Here is an 18450-nt window from a genome sequence, read left to right on the forward strand (position 1 = left end):
TCTCTTACCGACTAATTCCAGCACACTGTTTGAGATGATGAATCTGGCAATAAATGAAGAGGAAAAAGTGGCCAAAAGTCCTAGGTAACAGCAGCATCCTTAGGAATTGCTGAGTGTTGATCTGGCAGAATGATTGGATTCTGATAGGTTGAATTCTGTGTAGAATAGGAGTATAGGAAATATCCAATTATCAGTAGGAAATTCCATGGCAAATAAGTCTGATTTCAGTGCAGGATGCAGTGGATACTTCTGCTATGTTATATGAATGGGTGAGAGTGGGACTGATTTTCACAAATGCTCTTTATGCCTAGGTTGCGGGGGGGAAGTATTAAAGGAAATGTTTCTTAAAAAGAGACTCATTGATTCAGAAGGCTCTGTTGGCTTTGCCCGCAGTGAAGGGAGAATGGTTTCTAACAGGGTCATAATTGACTTGTTGGGAGCTATTTTCAAGGACTCAGCACTCTTTCCTTTCAATGCTTTCATTAAAATTCCCAAGTGCTTCCTAAATCCCATTGAGGAGAATAATTTTCATTTCTCCATTTACATTTAGCTAAGGCAGCAGGGAAGCCACATAGCTCTACGTGTGAGAGTCCACCTGTTTCCATGGCGGTACTGGCAGCACATAAGCAGTTTGAGAGTCTTTTGCTAAGATTGGCTTTCCATGTTAATTACTTTTAAATTGTGTCCATAAGTTTCCATGCCTCTCCATAAATCAAGTCCCACTCCCTGCTCATAGAAGCCAGTTTATATCTCAGGCGCAGAAATATATGCATGTGTCAACTTCTGATGGGTCTGTCAGTCTACGAGTGAAGGATTATGGGCCGAGTCGCAGTGCCTTCAGGGTCTTTTTTATTAGCATGAATCTGTTAAAAGCATGTGGGTGGAAGGCATTCATAGATATGTTATTCTTTTATATTCTTTTATTCTCCTGAGTATTAAAATCCTTTCACTTCTGAGAATCACAGGGACTAGCATGGACCATTTAGATGTCCCCAAGGGCAATTTTGAAAACACTGTCAGGAGTAGTTAATATCCCTCATTTCCCCCTGTGTGCTGAGTCACATGAAAAGTAACATTTCACTTATCTGGAGGGTGCAAGGAACAGTAATTCTCTGCCAGATAACTGAAAGGTGCAGCTAATCAAATAATTGAAAATTAACCCTTTATGCACTGAAAGGTAACTCTGGTCAGTGCTTTTTGCCTTTTCCTGAGTAGCCCCACATCTTCAGGTCTAGTAGAACACTCAAGTTTGTGTCCATGGCTGAGGTTTGCTCATTGAGTATAATGTATTGCTAGGAATCACTAACCTGGTGCCATAAATGAAATAAGTTTCACAGTACTTGTCTGAGAAGCCCAATTGGTCATTGGTCAATTGGTGTGTCAGGCATAGGGGGTTGGAGGGAAGGTCAGGGGGACAGGGGACAGTGAACAAGACCTTTGTGATCTCTGCCCTCTAGAAGACAGGTCCCTAAATCTGTCCCCAGGATTCTTCCCTTGTCCCCACCCGCCTGCCTCCTGACCTCATCACAGGCCACTCTCCCCTTGCCACATTGCTCCTGCCATGACTTATCTCCTTCTAAGCCCTTTAACTCCTCAAACTTCTCCCTGCTTAATAATCTTTGCACATGTTGTTCCTTCTTGTCAGAAATATTTTCCTCCTAGTTACCTGGCTGTCTCCTTTTCCTTCAGGTCTTAGATCAAATGTCACCTGCTCATGGAGGCCATCCGTGACCACTTGGGTATATTAAAGATGGCTGCAAATATCTGTGTTACTCCCTCCCCACACCCTGCATCAAGAGGTGGGGTTTATTTCTTCTGTTGAATCAGGGCTAGCCCTGTGATTGCTTTAACCAACCCAGTGCAGCAGAAGTGATGTCGTGCCAATCCTAGGCCTAGCCCATAAGAGGACTGGCTGTTTCTGCCTCCCCACTCTTGGCACACTTGCCCTTGCAATGTAGCTGCCATGTACGGGAGCCTAATCTAGCTACATGGTGAGACCATGGGGAGAAACCATGTGGAGAAAGAGAGAGGTCCCAGCCTTCCAGCTGTCACTGCCAAAGCACCAGACATGTGAGTGAAACCATATTGGATATTCTAGCCCAGGTTGCCATCTGGCTACAGCTGCACAGCAGACCCCAAACAAGACCAACAGAAGGACTACCTGGCCAACCCACAGGATCATGAGAGAGAAAAATTGGTTGTTTTAAAAAGCCACTAAATTTTGGGCCGGGCGCGGTGGCTCAAGCCTGTAATCCCAGCACTTTGGGAGGCCGAGACGGGCGGATCACGAGGTCAGGAGATCAAGACCATCCTGGCTAACCTGGTGAAACCCCGTCTCTACTAAAAAATACAATTTTGAGGATAGTTTGTTACACAGCAATATAGCTGAAATGCCACTCTTTTTGTAAATAAATCCTATCCCTTCTGTTCTCTGCACTGCACCCTGTTTTTCTTTTCAGCATCCTTTACCTTTACAATGATGTATCTGTTGTTTTATAATCTGTTTAGTATCTGTTTACACAATTAGATTGAAGATCCATGGTGCAAAACTGGAGTATTCTAATTGACCATTGCATACCTAGTATCACAGAGTGTGCAGCACATAGTAGGCACTCAGCCAATGTTTGTTGAATGAATAAATGAATTTAAAAGGTTCCAGCATTTATTTGTGAGATCATTTCCCTCCAGATACAGAGATAAGAATTTGTAAATCTTCACCTTTGGTGGCCTTTCAAAAACAACCTTCGAAAATCCTGTTTTTAAATCCTTCTTTGCAAATCAAACTTCCACTTTGCATCTCCTACACACCTGCTCAACCGATTTTAATGTTTCCCTATTGGCAAGAGTATAAAGCCTTAGCTTTTTTTTTTTTTTTTTTTGGAGAGAGAGAGTCTTGCTCTGTTGCCCAGGCTGGAGTGCAATTCTGTGATCATGGTTCATTGCAGCCTTGACCCCTGGGCTCAAGCAATCCTCCCACCTTAGCCTCCCTAGTAGCCAGGGCCACAGGTGTGCACCACCACACCTGGCTAATTTTTAAAAATTTTTTATAGAGACAGGGTCTTCCCATGTTGCCCAGGCTGGTCTCCAACTCCTAGCCCCATGAGATCCTCCTGCCTCGGCCTCTCAAGGTTCCAGGATAATAGGTGTGAGCTACCATGCCTGGCCAAGCCTAAGCTTTAATGCGGTAGTCTAGGCCCCTTCAGTCTGCAGATACAGCCGTTGCCCAGTGTCCCTTTCTTGACCCTTTTACACCCATCACATCAGGTTCTTTGTTATTGTCTAGGCTGCTGTGGACCTTTCCACTTTCCTGGAGCCTTTCTTTTCTACTTCTACCAGTTCTCCAAGAGACCCCCTTTCTTCAAGAAGCGTTTACCAACAGCCTATGCTTTTTAGTGGGCATTTCTTCTTAACTGAGCAAACCATTGGACCAGTCCTCAGTTGGAAATGGGGGCCATTCTTGATCCCACAGAAGAAAGTTTAGAGACAGTGGAGGACTGGGCTGGGAGTTCGGGGACATTGCTTCTGGTCCAAGCTCTGCCGCTAACTTGTGTGGTGACTTCATGTGGTTGAGCTGCTTGTTCCTTATCTGAAGAATTAGGAGCTTGGATAAAGATCCCTTTCAGTTCTGAGGTTTTTCCATATTCAAATTTGCTTTACAGCGATAGGAAGAACAACCCGCGGATTTACGTACACTTGGGTCAGAATTTGGCTGACTTGTAGCATCAGCAGTTTTACATGAACAAAAATTTCAATTTCATTAGTACAGCCAAGTTAATTCTGCTGGGGTGGCAGTGTGTTCTGAGAGGCAGAATGGCCACGGAGCCAGAAGTCAGGAGGCCTGCACTGTCTTGCTGCCCTGCCACTAGCTGGAGGAGAGCAGACCAGCCCGAGGGAAGCCGGCAGACTTCTCGGACCTTCGCCACCTCATTTCTAAACTGGAGGTAATAATAATAATAAAGTGCGCCTGTAATCCCAGCACTTTGGGAGGCTGAGGTGGGTGGATCATGAGGTCAGGAGTTAAAGACCAGCCCAGCCAAGATGGTGAAACCCCGTCTCTACTAAAAATACAAAAATTAGCTGGGTGTGGTGGTGGGCACCTGTAATCCCAGCCCTCAGGAGCCTGAGGCAGAGAACTGCTTGAACCCAGGACGGAGAGGTTGCAGTGAGCTGAGATGCCATCACTGTATTCCAGGCTGGGCAACAAGAGCGAAACTCCGTCTTAAAATAATAATAATAATAATATAAATAAATAAATAAATAAATAAATAAATAAAGTGTTTGATTCACTTCAGGTTTGTTCTGAGGGGTTAATGTATGTAACATAGCAATGATTTGATAGGTCATTATCAAAATGTAACTGAAAATTATTGGTATATCTATTTATCAAGATAATACAGGCTTTTTCTATTTACCTTGAGTGCTCTGCCCACCCCTAGATCCCTTTATAGTGTTCCAGTTTCCATCCTTTTGTGTCCTGCCGGATGGATGAGATGGAGGAGGAATTATTTTATGAGAACCTCCAATGTACAAGGCACTGGCCATATGTGGTTTTTTGTTTGTTTGTTTGTTTGAGATAGACTCTTGCTCTGTCGCCCAGGCTGGAGTGCAGTGGTGCGATCTCGGCTCACTGCAACCTCTGCCTTCCAGGTTCAAGTGATTCTCCTGCCTCAGCCTCCCAAGTAGCTGGCACTACAGGCATGTGCCACCACGCCTGGCTATTTTTTTGTATTTTTAGTAGAGATCAGGTTACACCACCATGTTAGCCAGGCTTGCCTCGAACTCCTGACCTCAGGCAATCCATCTCCCTCGGCCTCCAAAAGTGTTGGGATTACAGGCATGAGCCACTGTGCCCAGCCCTGGGTTTTTATTTATTTATTTATTTTCTCCTTACAACATTCCTGTAAGGGATAATGGTATTATTAGTTGGGATTCTTTTAGTTGTCAGTAACATAAATCTGACTCAAACTAGTTTAAGTTAAAAAAAATAGGTGGGGTATATTTATTTGGTTCATATAACCTAAAAGTCAATGGGCATTCTGGCTTCAGGCATAGCAGGATCAAAGGGCTCAGCGGATCCTCTCACATTGTTTTTACTTTGTCTCTCTAGTTCTTATCTCAGCTTTTTCTGTGTTGACGTCATTTTTTTCCTTTTTTTTTTCGAGATGAAGTCTCACTCTGTTGCCCAGGCTGGAGTGCAGTGGTGTGATCTCTGCTTACTGCAACCTCCGCCTCCCAGGTTCAAACGATTTTTGTGCCTCAGCCTTCTGAGCAGCTGGGATTACAGGCGTGTGCCACCATGCCCAGCTAATATTTGTATTTTTTTCATAGAGATGGGGTTTTGCCATCTTGGCCAGGCTGGTCTCGAACTCCTGACCTCAGGTGATCTGGCTGCCTCAGCCTCTCAGAGTGCTAGGATTACAGGCATGAGCCACTGCGCCCAGCCCTGATGTCATTTTTCTGGTATATTCTCTCTACATGGTGAAAAGATAACCCCATGGCTAAGATAACTTCAAGCCATATGGCTTGTTTTCTCGAAGAAAAGAGAAATAGACCATCTCTCTCCTAGTGGCCACATCAAATCTCCCATAAGGACCGGATCTGTTTCAGTCACATGTCACTCCCTAGACCAATCACTCTATCCATGGGTATGGTGTCCATGGTTCTGGTTGGGCAATCTAGGTTATGTTTATTATAGTCAAATCTGGCCCGGGGGTACAGACGCAGGTTTTCCTGCAGCTTTTTTGGGTCCGTGAAAATCTTGGTTAGCCCAGGCCAGACTAACCATGCCTCTGTTGATGGAACATTAGGGTATGTGAGCATTGGAAAGGGATCCAGAGGTCCCTGAGACCAACCCAACCATGGCCAAACAAGAGAAGGATCTTGTCCTAGGTGGTGTGGTGAGGCAGTACCACTCCAAGTCCTTTCCTTTGCTTGTGCCATCTCTATCGGGAGGATTCCGTGAGCTCCTTCTGCGGGAGCAACTGAAGGATCCTGGCAGAGAGAGGCATAGAAACTGTGGGTCACATGCAGGCTACATCAGGCTGCCCCTGAGCTGCCCTGTCTCTTCTTTTTGTCTTCTCACCTCTCTGGGCCACTACTTGGTCACATAGTTGAGATTATGGCTCTTCAGAGTCCCATTTCATATGGAGGCTAGAGTGAGGGTACCTCTGGGCTTAGCCAGTCCTTTGCCTTTTCTTTCACCTCTTTTTTCTAGGGAAGGTGGTTCCTGAGACAGAATCTGCCCCAAATTATAAAATCAAACAGAAAAGATGTCAGAGGGAGAAGCAGGGTGACTGTCGCCAAAGAGGCCCCTTTCCCCACAAAGGAAGCCAGTGAGAGAGAACAGCCTCTGTTGACAGAACATTATGGGGGCTGCCTCACATCTGGTGTGGGCGGGGAGGAGGGGCTGCTGTGCCTGGCGGTGCTACTTCTGATGTCCTAAATGTGTCTCCAGAATTTCCCCCTCAACAGACTCTCTTCATGATGCCACTGCCAAGTTGTGAAAAATGGATCAAGGGCACAGGCTGGCTTCATGGAGGTCAAAGCAAGTAGTCATCATCTTGTAGCTGGAAGGAAAACAGCTTTGCTTTTTCTGATTTTGCCTATTTTCCTTTTTCTATTCTTCCTTGTTTGTAAGTGGAGGAGCTTGTTTGTAGTTGGTCACTGGATTTCTCTTCTGCAGCCCTAGTTATCATTTGCACCATAGTTGTTGCATGCTCCTATGGCAGGTTCCTGGAGAGCTGACTTTTGTGCACAATGCCCTTGGCATATTCAGGGCAGCAGGTACCCTCCACATGTGGCCATGCCTATCACCATTTAGATGCACCCATGGCTCCCTGACATCTATAGGAGAGAGCCCAAGCTTCTTCCATGACAACGAGAATCTGGCTTATCTTTCCAGCATTTTCTCTTTCTGTTCCTAGTCACATTCACAGACACACCACACAAAACTGTTCATGGATTGCAGGACACCCTACCCCTTATCATGTTTCTGTGGCTCTTTTCATGCAGTGGCTTCTTTCTGGAATCACCTGCCTCCACCCACCTTTCATGCAAACAATTTCTACTCCACCTACTTTCAAGATCCAGTTCAAATGTCACCTTCACTATGAAGCCTTCCTAATTTCCCCACAGCATGAATGACCCCCTCATCCATGCTCCTGCTCCTTTCCCTACTTTCTCTATTATATACCTCTTTACTAGAGTTTTGTGTGTCTGCATGGGGTGGTAAAGTAAAGGCAAAAGAACATGAGCTTTGCCTTTTGGTCTGGGTTTGGAACTTGCTGTGCCATATATTAGCTGTATGTCTTTGCAGAAGTTATCTGACCATTGGGAGCCCTTTCTGTCTTTACTTGTCAATGAGCATAATTAAACTGTGCTGAAGTATTTTGTTGGGGATGAAATGGACCAACCTGTGATGTGCCTGCCATGGTGCCTGGCACGAGATAGTTCTCAAAAACTGGTAGGGGTGGTAGATGCAGTTATTGTGATTATTATTAAATCATGAAATCTTAGCAATGAAAGAGACCAGAGGGGACATTCTCATGCCTTCAAAGCCTGATTCATATTCCTTTGTCAGATTAACATCTAGCTTCCCCTTGAACTCTGGGACAGGTAGTTCACCTTCTTCCTAATCTTTTATGATACTTAATTCTGACAGTGCAGAGGTTGGCTAGTCCATAGACTTACTCTGTGTGTATTTGGAGGAGTACTTTAAATTGTTGGTTATATGTGTGTATGCATGCATATATGCAGTATATGTGCCTGTGCATATATATATGTATGTATGTATGCATGTCTATATGCATTTAGTGATGTTAGACCATGTAATATTTCCTAAACAGTCTTACTGAAAAATATGGGTTAGGAAGAAACAAAGGAAATTAACCTGTAAAGCAAAGTTGTGAGTGGCTTTGTGTTTTCTCAGACCTTTTGTTTCCAGGTCTGTTTGCATGTGTTTCTTTTTGCTTGCCTCTGAGCAGAATGCCAGTAGAAATTGTGGCTTGCGGTGTTGCTGCAACTATCAAAGATACTTTGGCTGTGATAGATGAAGAGAGAACACAATCTGAGTGACATAGTAACATGGTGCATCTAAAAATTGTAATATTTTGTTGGCAGAGAGAAGACAAAGTTGTTTTCTAGTGTGGTTTAGGAGCAAGGAATCCTTAGTTGTTTTGTGGTACTTTGGCCTCAGTTTTCTCATCTGCAAAGTGGGAGCACTGGGCACTAAGGGCTGGGGTAAAGAGGAGGCAGAGATTGACTCTGTACCTGAGAACTAACTACTTCCCTTCCCCATTCAACTGGAGCCACTCTATCTTTATTTTTTAAAGCTGAGTTATGCATTTGAGTTCCTTATATTATTTATAATAAAATACTCTGTTGCTTCAAAAATGTGAAAACCTCCAAACTGTGTTGTCTTTTGGGCTCCTTTCTGCTCTAAAGATTATTATGGCTGTAAATAAAGCAAAGTTATATTTTTCTTGACTTTCTAATATACATTAATTTTGTAAGAAATTTTCTAAAATGAAACAAAATCTAGCTTTAAAAACTTTTTAAAAGATTTTTTTTTGGTCTTTTCTCTCTGATTTGCTTAATTACAGCAAAAGTCGAATTTTTTCTTTTTCTTCCAAAATTTGCTTTACTCTGACAATCAAAATTCCACTAAGAGTAGGAAAAAAGTCATAGCTGTGGTATGAAGCAGAAAGGTAAGTATCATCCTTAATATTCCTTTGTATATTTTCATCCTAGGCCAGTACTTAGAGAAACTATGACATAGTTAAAATGTGAATTTCAGCATCATTCCTCTCTCTTTTCAGCAATTTCTTTTTCCAAGGCCCTTCAGATGACCTCAATGAATCATAATGGTGAAAAGAACACAAAAATATTTTTGCCTAAATGTATCACTTTATAGATGTGGAAAATGGGACTCTGTGAGAGGGATGAATTTGTGTAGGATAAGGTAACCAGCCATAACTCAAACTGGTCTTTTCTAGCTCAGTTCTCTCTAGTTGGTCTAGGAAGCCTCCTGGCGCTTCAGTTTTCTTACTGTAAAATGGGGATGATAATAATAGTATCTACCTCATAGGGTAGTCTTGAGTATTACATGAGAGTAGAACACTTAGAACAATGCTTGGGCTATGGAAAGTTTCCGATACTTCTTTGCTGTTATTATCATTATTATACTTCCACATTCTGCCAGCAGGCTGCCCAAGGTGCACACACTAATGGAAATACCCATTTGGGGACCATGCTGCTGTCTTCCATTCTCAAAACAAGTCACTATAAAAATTTCCTCTTGTGGCATTCTATTCCCCAGGGCACTGTTTCTCTGCTGGGTGACACTGGAAGGGTAATTGATTTTATTCAGATAGATGAACTCCATGTTAAAATATTGCTTAATGTTACCATTGCCTAGTAATAATACCTTAACTCAGTGAAAATGTATGCGCCTCCATAAACCTTAAAGGGCTGACTTTAATGGGGCGACTTCAGATTTACCTGGTAGGTGAGTGGGTAAGTCGTTTTTCATCAAACAAGTCTTTTGTCTTACCTTGAGGTACTGCCTTCTCTGCTAGAATGCGTGGGGCCAGCCAAGCATCCTCATCACTCTCACCTCTAATTTCTGGAAAACGAATACCAATTACGAAGTGGGTGAGCATTTATGATTTAGAGACGATTTTTTTTCCTTTGTTAAGGTCAGGCGAATGGAACTTGAGCAGTGAAGAAAAACTAGTCCTCACTTCTGATCATTTAATGGATAGAAAATTAATTCTGAGAGTGTGATGGAAAGAAGTATTACCTGTCATTGAGGAAAAATACTGTATAGGGCATGCCCCACCCTGAATCTCAGGAACCCTGAGAACCAGGTTTAAAATAGCACCTGGTGGTGGCCTCACCTAGAAGGAAGTTTGTCGGACCCTTCTGTGATGTCGCTTGCAATCATCTTGGGCATGGATTCCCCAGTCTTTGGTTCCTCTCTTCCTCTGTCCTCCCTCCCTGACTCCCAACTTCATACCTGGTCCCATTCTTCCAGAGCATTCTACTTTACTAACATTGTGCATGACCTAGGGGAACCCTGACAGTGAGTTGCAGCTTTGTGGAGCTGAAACTTTGTCACCATCCACAGCCGCCCAGCCAGCCCCCAGGAGGGACCCTCTTGAGTAGCTTGTGGCATTGAACTGAAGAAACTTACCTCCTCACTGTTGGTATATTTTCTCCTTTTCTTCTGCACGAGATGGAGTTGCGGGGAGAGAGAGAGAGGGAGGGAGGGAGGGAGGGAGAGAGAGAGACAGAGAGCGCGCGAGAGCAAGCCCCTTTAGCAAGAAAACATCAAGACTTTCTGAGTGTGGNTCTGACAATCAAAATTCCACTAAGAGTAGGAAAAAAGTCATAGCTGTGGTATGAAGCAGAAAGGTAAGTATCATCCTTAATATTCCTTTGTATATTTTCATCCTAGGCCAGTACTTAGAGAAACTATGACATAGTTAAAATGTGAATTTCAGCATCATTCCTCTCTCTTTTCAGCAATTTCTTTTCCAAGGCCCTTCAGATGACCTCAATGAATCATAATGGTGAAAAGAACACAAAATATTTTGCCTAAATGTATCACTTTATAGATGTGGAAAATGGGACTCTGTGAGAGGGATGAATTTGTGTAGGATAAGGTAACCAGCCATAACTCAAACTGGTCTTTTCTAGCTCAGTTCTCTCTAGTTGGTCTAGGAAGCCTCCTGGCGCTTCAGTTTTCTTACTGTAAAATGGGGATGATAATAATAGTATCTACCTCATAGGGTAGTCTTGAGTATTACATGAGAGTAGAACACTTAGAACAATGCTTGGGCTATGGAAAGTTTCCGATACTTCTTTGCTGTTATTATCATTATTATACTTCCACATTCTGCCAGCAGGCTGCCCAAGGTGCACACACTAATGGAAATACCCATTTGGGGACCATGCTGCTGTCTTCCATTCTCAAAACAAGTCACTATAAAATTTCCTCTTGTGGCATTCTATTCCCCAGGGCACTGTTTCTCTGCTGGGTGACACTGGAAGGGTAATTGATTTTATTCAGATAGATGAACTCCATGTTAAAATATTGCTTAATGTTACCATTGCCTAGTAATAATACCTTAACTCAGTGAAAATGTATGCGCCTCCATAAACCTTAAAGGGCTGACTTTAATGGGGCGACTTCAGATTTACCTGGTAGGTGAGTGGGTAAGTCGTTTTCATCAAACAAGTCTTTTGTCTTACCTTGAGGTACTGCCTTCTCTGCTAGAATGCGTGGGGCCAGCCAAGCATCCTCATCACTCTCACCTCTAATTTCTGGAAAACGAATACCAATTACGAAGTGGGTGAGCATTTATGATTTAGAGACGATTTTTTTTCCTTTGTTAAGGTCAGGCGAATGGAACTTGAGCAGTGAAGAAAACTAGTCCTCACTTCTGATCATTTAATGGATAGAAAATTAATTCTGAGAGTGTGATGGAAAGAAGTATTACCTGTCATTGAGGAAAATACTGTATAGGGCATGCCCCACCCTGAATCTCAGGAACCCTGAGAACCAGGTTTAAAATAGCACCTGGTGGTGGCCTCACCTAGAAGGAAGTTTGTCGGACCCTTCTGTGATGTCGCTTGCAATCATCTTGGGCATGGATTCCCCAGTCTTTGGTTCCTCTCTTCCTCTGTCCTCCCTCCCTGACTCCCAACTTCATACCTGGTCCCATTCTTCCAGAGCATTCTACTTTACTAACATTGTGCATGACCTAGGGGAACCCTGACAGTGAGTTGCAGCTTTGTGGAGCTGAAACTTTGTCACCATCCACAGCCGCCCAGCCAGCCCCAGGAGGGACCCTCTTGAGTAGCTTGTGGCATTGAACTGAAGAAACTTACCTCCTCACTGTTGGTATATTTTCTCCTTTTCTTCTGCACGAGATGGAGTTGCGGGGAGAGAGAGAGAGGGAGGGAGGGAGGGAGGGAGAGAGAGAGACAGAGAGCGCGCGAGAGCAAGCCCCTTTAGCAAGAAAACATCAAGACTTTCTGAGTGTGGTGTGTGGTTCCCTTCGTCCCCATCAGTCGCTTTAATATTTCAAAATGGAACCGGTTCTGTGGCGGGTCCGAGAGTGAGGCTGTGGGGGACCTCCAGGCAGAACCTCCACGGAGCCTCGCGGCTGCTGCGTGCCCCGGGAGGATACGGATTTCCCTTCCCTACTACTTGCGCGCGGAGCCCAGCTCTTGTTGAGGTGCGGGTTCCGGGAGCCCACGCAGCTCCGCAGGTCGGTGGTGGCCGCGGCTGCCCTGCGGGGGCGGGTGTGCCCGGCCGGGGTCGGAGCCGCGCGTGTGCCCGGCAGACCGCGCGTGTGCCCGGCAGACGGCGGTGCCCGCGTGCCCCTCCCTCCGCGCCCGCGGTGACAGCCCAGACGCCAGCCCGGGCGCTGACAGACGACTTTTCTCACTTGTCAGTTTTCTCGCTTGTCAGCAGAGCTGCTGGTAAGTGAGAGAAAACAGAGGGGCGCGAAGGCAGCGCGGTCAGGGAGTGAGAGGGGCGCCGGGCACTGGGCGGAGCCGGGTGCGCGGCCTCCGGGTCAGGCCCCGCAGCCAGCGCGGCTCCCGCTTGGCTCAGTCACAGCTTTTCTCTCCCTTTCTTCACTTTCTTCCTCTTCCTCTTCCTCCTTCTCCTCCTCACTTTCTCTCCTCCCCACCCAGTCCTCCTTTTCTCCTCCAAACCCTTTAGCCGCGCACGCTGATCGCTTCTGTGGCTTTGTTTGGGGGTAGGGGGAGAATACGAATAGACCTGAGGTGCTTTCTCTTAGAGCAGAAGCCCTATCCCTATCCCAATCCCAATCCGTATCTCTATGCCTATCCCTGGGCATTAGCCCGGGACCATGGCTGGTTCCCGCAGCTGCCACCGGGGCGCACCTGGGGCCGTGGTTTCCCGCGATTGGAGTCTGCTCTAAGTCCGAGTCTGGGGGCGCAGAACGGGGAGCGCGCCCATAAAGTGCCGGGCAAACGCGCGCCGCGCCCGGCTGGGCATCGCGGGCTGGGCGAGGAGACGGGAAGGGGACAGCCCAAACTCTCTCAGCTTCACCGCCAGTGGTCACCTACCTGCAGCTATGGAGTCCCCAACCAAGGAGATTGAAGAATTTGAGAGCAACTCTCTGAAATACCTGCAACCGGAACAGATCGAGAAAATCTGGCTTCGGCTCCGCGGGCTGTAAGTCCACCTATTTACTTCTCCTGCCCCATTTCCCGCTCCCATTCTTATTTTACTACACAGCCGCAGTCACGACTGTTCACCCCATTCCTGCATGGCCCTTTAAATACAACCCTAGAAGTTCCACAACTGCTGCTCCGTTAATTACAGTCACTGCTACTTTTCTTCCAACACAGAGAGTTGTCTTTCTGTCTTAGAATGGCTTACTGTTCCAAGTCATGCTTTTTGGGGGTTAAGGAGAGATGTCCTTTGATGAGTCAGTTATGGTGGCCGAATACTCAGTGAGGTGTTTCTGATCCTTTTTGCCCAGGGAGAAAAGTTTGGGACCCAGACAGGGACTTTTAATTGAAAGAAGAGTTTTTCTCTGCAAACTGCTTGCAAACACTAGGGCAGGTGGTCCAAAAACTTACCAACAGTTAAAATTCAACATGCATTCTGGCTGCTACATTTCTCTTTTCCCTCTCCTTAGCCCAGTCGAACTTCTGATATTTCCTAGGGTTCTTTTTGGTGGAGAAATGCTTACTAGAAAGAAAGGTTCTTGTGGAGAAAGTGGGGGGCAGAAACGATATTGGAGTTGTCTTGCAATATTCGAACAGTGAAATAGAGTGGCCAGAATTCTAGTTGCCCTGACGGATGGAGATCTCTGAATTTCATTCACCTCATTGGGTTCTGTCTGTTTTTGGGTACTGAGGAGAGGTGACCTGAAAATACGTAGTATTTCCTGAAAAAATATTTCATCATCAATGAATTGCTGGTCACTCCAGTCAGAAGCTGGAGGGATAGCTGTACATTCACAGTTTGCTCCTCAGTCACTAGGCAAGTCCCAAAGACACCTTCCATGATTACCAGATACTACTTTCATCAGACATTTGGCATCAGATATCTAGTGTGGTTTAAAAATATGGTTTTTCTCCAAGCATATTCTCTAGACATTCTGTTTCTAACAAGGGCACTGATGGGAAAACCAGCTTCCTGCCAGTTTGTTTGTTTTGCTGCTGTTATTGTTTTTGAAAGCACACACACAAACAAAAGACAAATAAAAAATGTGTTGATCTAAGTTAGCTTGATATTCAAAGTTTTTAAGGAGAAGCATTAAGGTAGTATGTGTTTCTTTAAGAGGTCCTTATTGACAGGTGCAATTTATAAAAGCCATTCCATATATAGTCCAAGTGAGCTTCATTGCCATTGATTTCAATGGGAAACCATGCCAAATAATTTGATTTTTGACTTGTCTAGCCACCGCTAGTGGAGGCTGTAAACTTATTTGGAAACCTTGTCTCTAGCTGGCAGGCTTTCCTGACAGTTTAGATGCCTGCAACGCAGCAGCTCTCGGAGTGGTGTTTATAGTAATCTCATGTTATATGCAGTGAACATTACGTCCGATTGTATTGCGCTGCACACAGAAAGTTTGTTGTGTCCACAAAGTCTGGGCCCGAAGTGTATAATGCGAAAGTGTTGTCGAGCTGGTTTCCTTGCCATGCTTACTAGAAGGATTCATAACCACACACCCAGGAACAACTTCTCTTGGGCTGCTTTTCAGTTTAAATAGACTCCATGGAGACATTTGGGCTAGAGACAAGTGTTTGGTCAAATCAGCAATGCTGAGGCGGGAACTTGTGTGGAAAAGCATTAGCACTTACAACACTCTGTCTTGTAGCTTTCTCAGTTTCATATCTGCTAGGCTTCTCTCCCCAGGGTGTTGCAGTGCACTGTAGCCACATTTTCATTTTCTAGTCTCTTGTATCTACTCAGAACCTAGTGCTTTTGAACATGGAAAGTGTGGGGTGATTCTTCCCCAAATGTGTGTTTTTGGATCCCTCTACCTATCCTTCCCAGCCCAACAGCAATCTCGTAAGATCTTTAGCTTCATTTTCTAATTTGAAAAGAATATGCTATTGTTTATTATTATACATATTTTTACCAGTATGTGATGCTTACCTCTTCTTCTTCTTCTTCTTCTTCCTCTTCCCCTTCTTCTTCTTCTTCTTCTTCTTCTTCTTCTTCTTCTTCTTCTTCTTCTTCTTCTTCTTCTTCTTCTTCTTCTTCTTCTTCTTCTTCTTCTTCTTCTTCTTTTTAAATGTTAACAGCAGTGCTGGAATAAATAGCTAAAGACTCTGGAAACTAAAGCACACACTCTTTTATACAACTTGGAATAAAGTTTTTGCAGTCCACAAGTTGGAATAACAGTTTTGCAGTCCACAAAATAGAAACCCTTAGGAGAAGGAAGGGTGTGTGCATATTTGTCCACACAACAGATTGTCAGTAAGAGAAAGGAAGCTGCTCTTTCAACATTTTAGAAAGGCTCAAACCATAATTGGATTTTCATATCAATTTATTACCGTGACACCTTTATAGAAAGGGCTCTGTAGGTGACCACAGATGGTGAGGAATTCAGTTCAACTTGTCTGAGAGACATCTCAGTTCAGGATGTGCTCATCATCTCATGCCTGGATTATTCAATGGTGTCTCATCTCCTTCTTGTTTGTATTTCCAGTATTTAATTTATTGTTGAATTTTTCATCTCCTCCATTAGAATGTAAGTTCCATGAGGACAGATACTCACTGCAATACCTAGAACAGCATTTAGCACATAGTAGATGCTCAAGCAATAGGTGATGAAGCATAAAAACCCAAATGTGAGCTTTTAAATATTGAAAATGAAGATAAATATATATTTAGGACAGCTTATGGCCATGAGACCTGTCAACGCAATGTGCCATGAGCTAGCTGGGATGCAGGTTTTATTAACATCATTGCCCAGGTTGGGGCATAGAAATCTAAACTGAGGTGGGAACTGGGCCAGATGTGTGGCAGAGTTGTGGCCCAGGGCTGCATCCCACTGTTGTGATCGTGCGGGCTTTCTCTTTCCCCTCTTTATAGCCCTTCTTTCACACTGGTGAAGGGTGGTCTTTACCAGAGCAAGAGGATTTCTCTGGTTATCACCTGCAAAGAATCAACAGCAAAGGATACTGCAGGGAAGTGTCCCCTATACATTCCAACCCCTACCCATACCCTGCCATGCTTTATTTTTCTCTGGCACTTCCCACCATCCGAATGCTGTATAGTTTATTTATTTTTAGGTTTATTGTCTGTCTCCCCAGCTAGAATATAAGCCCCATGAAGACAGGGTTTTTGGTTCGCTTTGGTCACTTGCTTTTGGTTTGCTTTTTATCCCCAGTGCCTACACTTCCACCCAGTATACAGTAATACATATTTGAAACATAGAGCTGTTTTACATATTTCTCTAAGAAAGAATTAGGAAGAACTCTTAACAGCATTGTAGCATCATCAACATACTAACAGTGCATCAAATATTGGAAATGCGAGTTTTGAACACTATCTTAGCTGGGATTATAGACATCTGCAAGCCCAGGTGTCTGTTATGATGATGGCACCCATGCCCCTTGAGCGAGGTGCTGCACACTAATGCTCAGAGGCTGGCTGTGATTCCAGGGTGGGTGCTGGTCCTCAGCCTTGCTCTGCGGCCCTGACGATCTTATGCACATGCTCCCATTTCTCTAAGTGAGAAGAGAACAAATACTGCACGCCTGAGCTTTCTTAATTGAAACTGTCAGAGGGATGCTGTCCTCTTACTCTTTGGAGAGGTGCCTCATTTTTCCTTTCCCATAAACCTCAGTTCCTCCCAATAAGCTGTTGTCATACTTCTTTTCTCTGGAGGACTGGGTAGAGTTTTTGAGTCCCTCTCAATTGCTTTTTTTGTTACAGAATCTTCCAGTCAGGGAAATAGGGCTGTGGGTGTTCTATAGACCCCTGATGAAGCCTCATAGGGCTCCTTGGGTTTAAGCAATTGGGTCATGACTGTACCTTGGGTCCCGACCAAAAGTTTTTCTATTGCCAGCCTGCTAGATGATGACAGAAAGGTGTTTCTATGCTGCATTTTTGAAAAACTGAGAGCAAGAGAGCAGATTTTACTTATTCCTTGGCATTTATTGTCACAATTATAATTATCTAATCTCATATATTTATTTTGCCCAACTATGAGGTAGTCTGTATAATAAATTTTATGCTTATATAACACTCCATGAAGATGATGATGCTTTTTTGCATTACCTAAAGTAATATTATTAATATAAAGGCAAGAGAATGGCTATTAAGTTAATAGACTGCACAACTATTGTTTTTGTCTATGCAGCAAGCTTCCCATCCACCTTACTATGCTAACAGACTCTAGTCCTCACCCCAGCATAGTACAACTGGCCAATCACAGAATTTACCTTCCAGGCAGTAAAAGTTAGTCTCGAGTAGGGTATGGATCCCAAACAGAAGCATTAGAGTCTCTCATTGACGTTTCTGTATTGACTGTGGGAAAGGGAGGCTTTCTTTTCTTCTGGACTTTCATGGGGCTGCCATTGGATCCATTTCCCACCTCATAGAGAAGACCTTTTTATGATAGGAGGCAGTGAGGCCAGTGCTCAAAAGGAAGCAGAAAAGATGGAGTGGAAATCCCTGGATCAGTTCCTGGAGGTCCCAGTTCCTGTAGATGTGTCTCCAGTTCTGTCAGCTATCCCAGCTACATGAGCTAGTTAGACTCCATTTTTGCTTAGGATGTTTTGAATTCAGTTTCTCTGAAACAGTCTTAACTAATAACCTGTTGATGTACAGAGAAGTTAAGTGACTCTTCCAACCTACACAGCAAAGATGAGAAAAGCCATAGGCAAAAAAGCCTGGGCCTTTGGTTTTAAATTTCTTATTTAAGCCCTCTCTGTGTTTTCTTTCTATTTAACTGAATTTTAAAATGATATAATTAGTGTTCTGGCAACATGGGATTACTCAATTAACATTTACTGAGTGTCCATTAGGTGCCAGTCAGTTTGCTAAGCCCTGGGTTTGCAAAAGTAGGTAAGATACTTACCTGACTTTCAGCAATTTGAAGGCTAGTGGCAGAGACTGACATGAGTGCCTGGAGGTGATGAATATAGTTCCAGGGGGATGCGGGGGAAACTACCTCTACCTGGGAGGGCCAGAGAAGGTGTTACAGACTACAGTGAATTGTGTATTCATTCTAGCAGACTCATCAGAGTCATAAGGAATAAACTTGCTTAGACATTTTCATTAATGTCAGCCTTTTGCAAAAATGCAAAGAAACCTTTTACAAAGGTGAGAGAAAAACAAGGAGTCTTCCAGGCAGCCCATAATAAACTAGTTGAGATTTCTGAGCTGTTCTTATGGACTACTGGCAAAGCTGCTTGCACTTAATTGAGACATGGCTTGAGTTC

At 44.2% G+C, this 18450-nt stretch overlaps 1 protein-coding gene across 10 annotated transcripts in view; it reads left to right on the forward strand.

Annotated features, from left to right (window-relative positions):
• The window catches only part of PDE1C (phosphodiesterase 1C), a 571792-nt gene that overhangs the window by 224037 nt on the left and 329305 nt on the right, over positions 1-18450 (forward strand). For 3 of the 10 annotated variants that reach the window (XM_017876416.1, XM_017876420.1, XM_017876424.1), the window contains exon 1: positions 12497-13213. The exons of 5 other annotated variants lie outside the window; for them this stretch is intronic. In XM_017876416.1, coding sequence (XP_017731905.1) covers positions 13113-13213 — 101 coding nt within the window. In that variant the 5' untranslated portion in view covers positions 12497-13112. 2 more of the 10 variants (XM_017876418.1, XM_017876417.1) reach the window with 2 other exon arrangements.

Source organism: Rhinopithecus bieti, unplaced genomic scaffold (assembly GCF_001698545.2).
Source record: "Rhinopithecus bieti isolate Rb0 unplaced genomic scaffold, ASM169854v2 scaffold_10015, whole genome shotgun sequence".
NCBI lineage: Eukaryota > Metazoa > Chordata > Mammalia > Primates > Cercopithecidae > Rhinopithecus > Rhinopithecus bieti.